The 2,939-nt window shown below is 33.3% G+C and overlaps 1 protein-coding gene across 1 annotated transcript; it reads right to left on the bottom strand.

Moving 5' to 3' along the window:
- Nucleotides 1-155: 155 nt before the first annotated feature.
- LOC108743460 (general transcription factor IIF subunit 1) lies at nt 156-1,533 on the bottom strand. Its single transcript, XM_018479031.2, has 5 exons — nt 1,389-1,533; nt 1,171-1,333; nt 926-1,116; nt 758-857; nt 156-704 (listed from the first exon to the last, which is right to left on the bottom strand). Exons 1-5 carry the CDS (start codon nt 1,480-1,482, stop codon nt 569-571), a joined length of 684 nt encoding a protein of 227 aa, XP_018334533.1. The 5' UTR covers nt 1,483-1,533; the 3' UTR covers nt 156-568.
- Nucleotides 1,534-2,939: the final 1,406 nt, after the last annotated feature.

Here is a 2,939-nt window from a genome sequence, read left to right as displayed (position 1 = left end):
CTAGCAAGGAGATCGGGCTGAAACTATAGCTACAAGCTATCCAAGGATGGTACTATAGAATGTCACCTCAAGGTAGGCCTAGTGGCGTCATCTCTTGGTTAGGCCGGAAACTTATCAATCCACCCTCGTATAAGCAGGAATTTTAAATTTAATGTTTCACTTTTTAATACATGATTTTAATAATTTACTCATTAATGTAATGTTCTTATTTATTTAAAGAATTGTGTAACTTTTAAAAGTGATGGAAATCGTTGAACGTAGTGCATTTAAATTCACGGAATTAACAAATATGAAAGGGAAGATGCGAACGTTTAGTTTATTGAAGAATACCTCATGAGAGTAACGAACGTTTTGTGCCGATCACATATAGGTATAAGCTGCATCGTCGATTAAGTTAAACAGGTTGATATCTTAGTAAGGCCTTGTCTAACACATGAAATACTTCAGCAACAGCATATACCAACTAAATGGCGATACACTGCCTGCACTTGGATATCATAGAAATTTTGTTTGTAAAAGAATGAATTGTATGTAATTACATTGAGTTAGGTCATTTTAATTTAAATACTCACCTTGAACCTGGTATGTAGTTAGAAATTGGGTTTTCTAGTTTAGGTCTTTTAGGAGACATAGTACTTCCTCCATCACTAGTAACTTTCCTTTTATTATCTGTGGTGGGCGTTCCAGCTCTTGAACTTCCTGCACTATAAATTAAATATTTTATCGATTGTTTATTGTAAAAATTTTAAAAATATACCTATTTGGCTCTTTTTCTTCTTTTTTCAGTTTTTTTTCAACTTTTGGCTTTTTAATGTCTTCATCAGTACTACTATCAGAACTAAAATCACTGTTGTCATCTATAAAATTAATGCCAAACATTTTTATTCACTCAAAATTAACCCTACACTTTTTTATATAATATTACCGGGTTTTTTGGTATCTTTCTTAATCTCTTTACTCTTCTGTTTTTTCTTTTTTTTCTTCTTTTCTTTATCCTTAACAGTTTCGTCTTTTTCAGTCTCTTTATCTTTAGAGTCTTCTTCTTCTGGACTCTGATCTTTCTCTGATTTATTTTCTTCTTCTTCAGAATCTTCTTCATCAGAATTGAGTAATTTTCTAACAATAACAAGTTATGTAGTATAATTTGCATATCTTACTATTTGAAACTACCTTAAAGCTTTCTCTTCTGCAACGCCTTGTTCTGTTAACACCTCCGGCTCGCTTTCACTGCTGTCACTTATATAATCAACTTCTCTGCCTTCTTCATCTCCATCATCAGATTCTTCGAAAGCTTCCCCATCAGTATCCCGTTTCTTTTTCTTTTCTTGAGTATCTACAAATTGGTCAGTGTGTACTACTGAATAAATTAATCAATGGTTATTAATTACTTTTTTTATTTTTTTTATCATGCTTTTCCTCTTCATCTTTTTCTTCTTCATTATCAGAAGAGTCATCCTCTGAACTTTCCATCCACTCATCCATATCAGAAATTTTCAGATCTACAATTTATTTCTCAATATATTTGATACATATACATTAAGGTAGTCCTNTTATAGTTTCCAACAAAGGGTAACTATTGCGATTGTTTACTGTAAAGGGCTATTCAAAAATGCACTCATCGGGAAAACAAAATGCAATTTCGGGGTTAATTACAGAATAATATGTGCCAGAGCCGATTAAAATTTTAAAGTAGTTGGACAATATTATAAATGGTAATTCTGGGGTGGCAGCATTGTTTAAGTCAACTATGCTGTCAGACCTTATCATCATTTTCGTTTTCATAATTTTCTTCGAACTCAAGTTCTTGTTCTGTTTGGTTCAGGAAAAGTTGGTTCTTTTGTATGGTTTATATGCTTGCTGATATAGGAGTCGGTTTTGGCAGTTGATGTGGCGGTATGACATTCTTTTCGAAGACATTACTGTCTTACTTGTTAGATGTATACAGTACACGTAGTAAAGGGATTATAATTAAATTTTGGTTGCAAGGTAATCGGCTCATTATATAAATTTGGTAAGCATTCAGCAGAAAGTAGGGTAATAAATTTTCAGTGGGTTCAAATGTAAGCATTATTGTATTACCTATGTTTTTTTTTATTACTTTGATAATTCAAAACTCGCAACATTCAGCATTGCCCAAAAAGAACGGAATATTGACATTATGGCCAAAAAAACCGAAAAATTTTTCAAACAGCTTATTCCTTATTTAATACAAAATCATCTGTAACACCTAGATTTAATTTGTTGTACAGAGTACTCCCGATCCGATGGGACTTGAACCTTGACGAAACTCTTGTACAAACTTGAGTGGGTGGATCGGCTTGCGAGTTTCGATGTCTAGGGTCTTAGCAGATATAGATAGCGATCATAACTTAGTAGTTATGAAGACCAATCTTAAATTCAAAATTCTGAAAAAGAGGTAGAAGACGTCTTGACTTAGAAAAGCTAAAATGTAACGAAACACGTGATAGGCTAGGTAAAAGGACAGACGAAATACTAAAGGCGGCTGGAGAAACGAATGACGGGGACATAGAGATTTAATGGAACTGCACTAAAACGTGCCTAAAGTCAGCAGCTACAGATATAGTAGATCTTAAACAAAACGAAAGTAGGAAACCCTGGATAACAAATGAGATTGTAGGATTAATAGATGAAAGGCGGAAATATAAAAACAGGACAGACGAAGAAGGGCAAAAAAGATATAAAGCTATAAAGTGAGAAATAATTAGAAAGGGCAGCTAAGGAACAGTGGATTGATAGAATGTGTAAAGAAGTAGAAGAAAAGTTTGAAGTAGGTAAAACCGATGAGGCGTATAATATAATTAAAAGGAATGTTAGAGATGTAGGATACATTAGTAATAATATAAGAAACGAGGCAGGGGTCATTTTGATAGTAAATGAGGAAAAGGCAGATAGGTGGAAAGAATATTTAGAGAACCCAT

The sequence above is a fragment of the Agrilus planipennis genome, unplaced genomic scaffold (genome assembly GCF_000699045.2).
Source record: "Agrilus planipennis isolate EAB-ADULT unplaced genomic scaffold, Apla_2.0 scaffold463, whole genome shotgun sequence".
Classification (NCBI taxonomy): Eukaryota; Metazoa; Arthropoda; class Insecta; order Coleoptera; family Buprestidae; genus Agrilus; species Agrilus planipennis.
The sequence above is the reverse complement of the archived record's forward strand: the minus strand, read 5'-3'. Positions and strand labels throughout refer to the sequence as shown.

What these genes read in the sequence shown, in the direction of transcription:
- LOC108743460 (XM_018479031.2), bottom strand. Translation starts at nt 1,482, where the DNA reads ATGGATGAGTGGATGGAAAGTTCAGAGGATGACTCTTCTGATAATGAA. An exon ending in TGATAAAAAAAATAAAAAAA is followed by an intron (nt 1,334 to 1,388) that starts GTAATTAATAAC and finishes ACCAATTTGTAG; the next exon opens with ATACTCAAGAAAAGAAAAAG. An exon ending in GAAAGATACCAAAAAACCCG is followed by an intron (nt 858 to 925) that starts GTAATATTATAT and finishes TTAATTTTATAG; the next exon opens with ATGACAACAGTGATTTTAGT.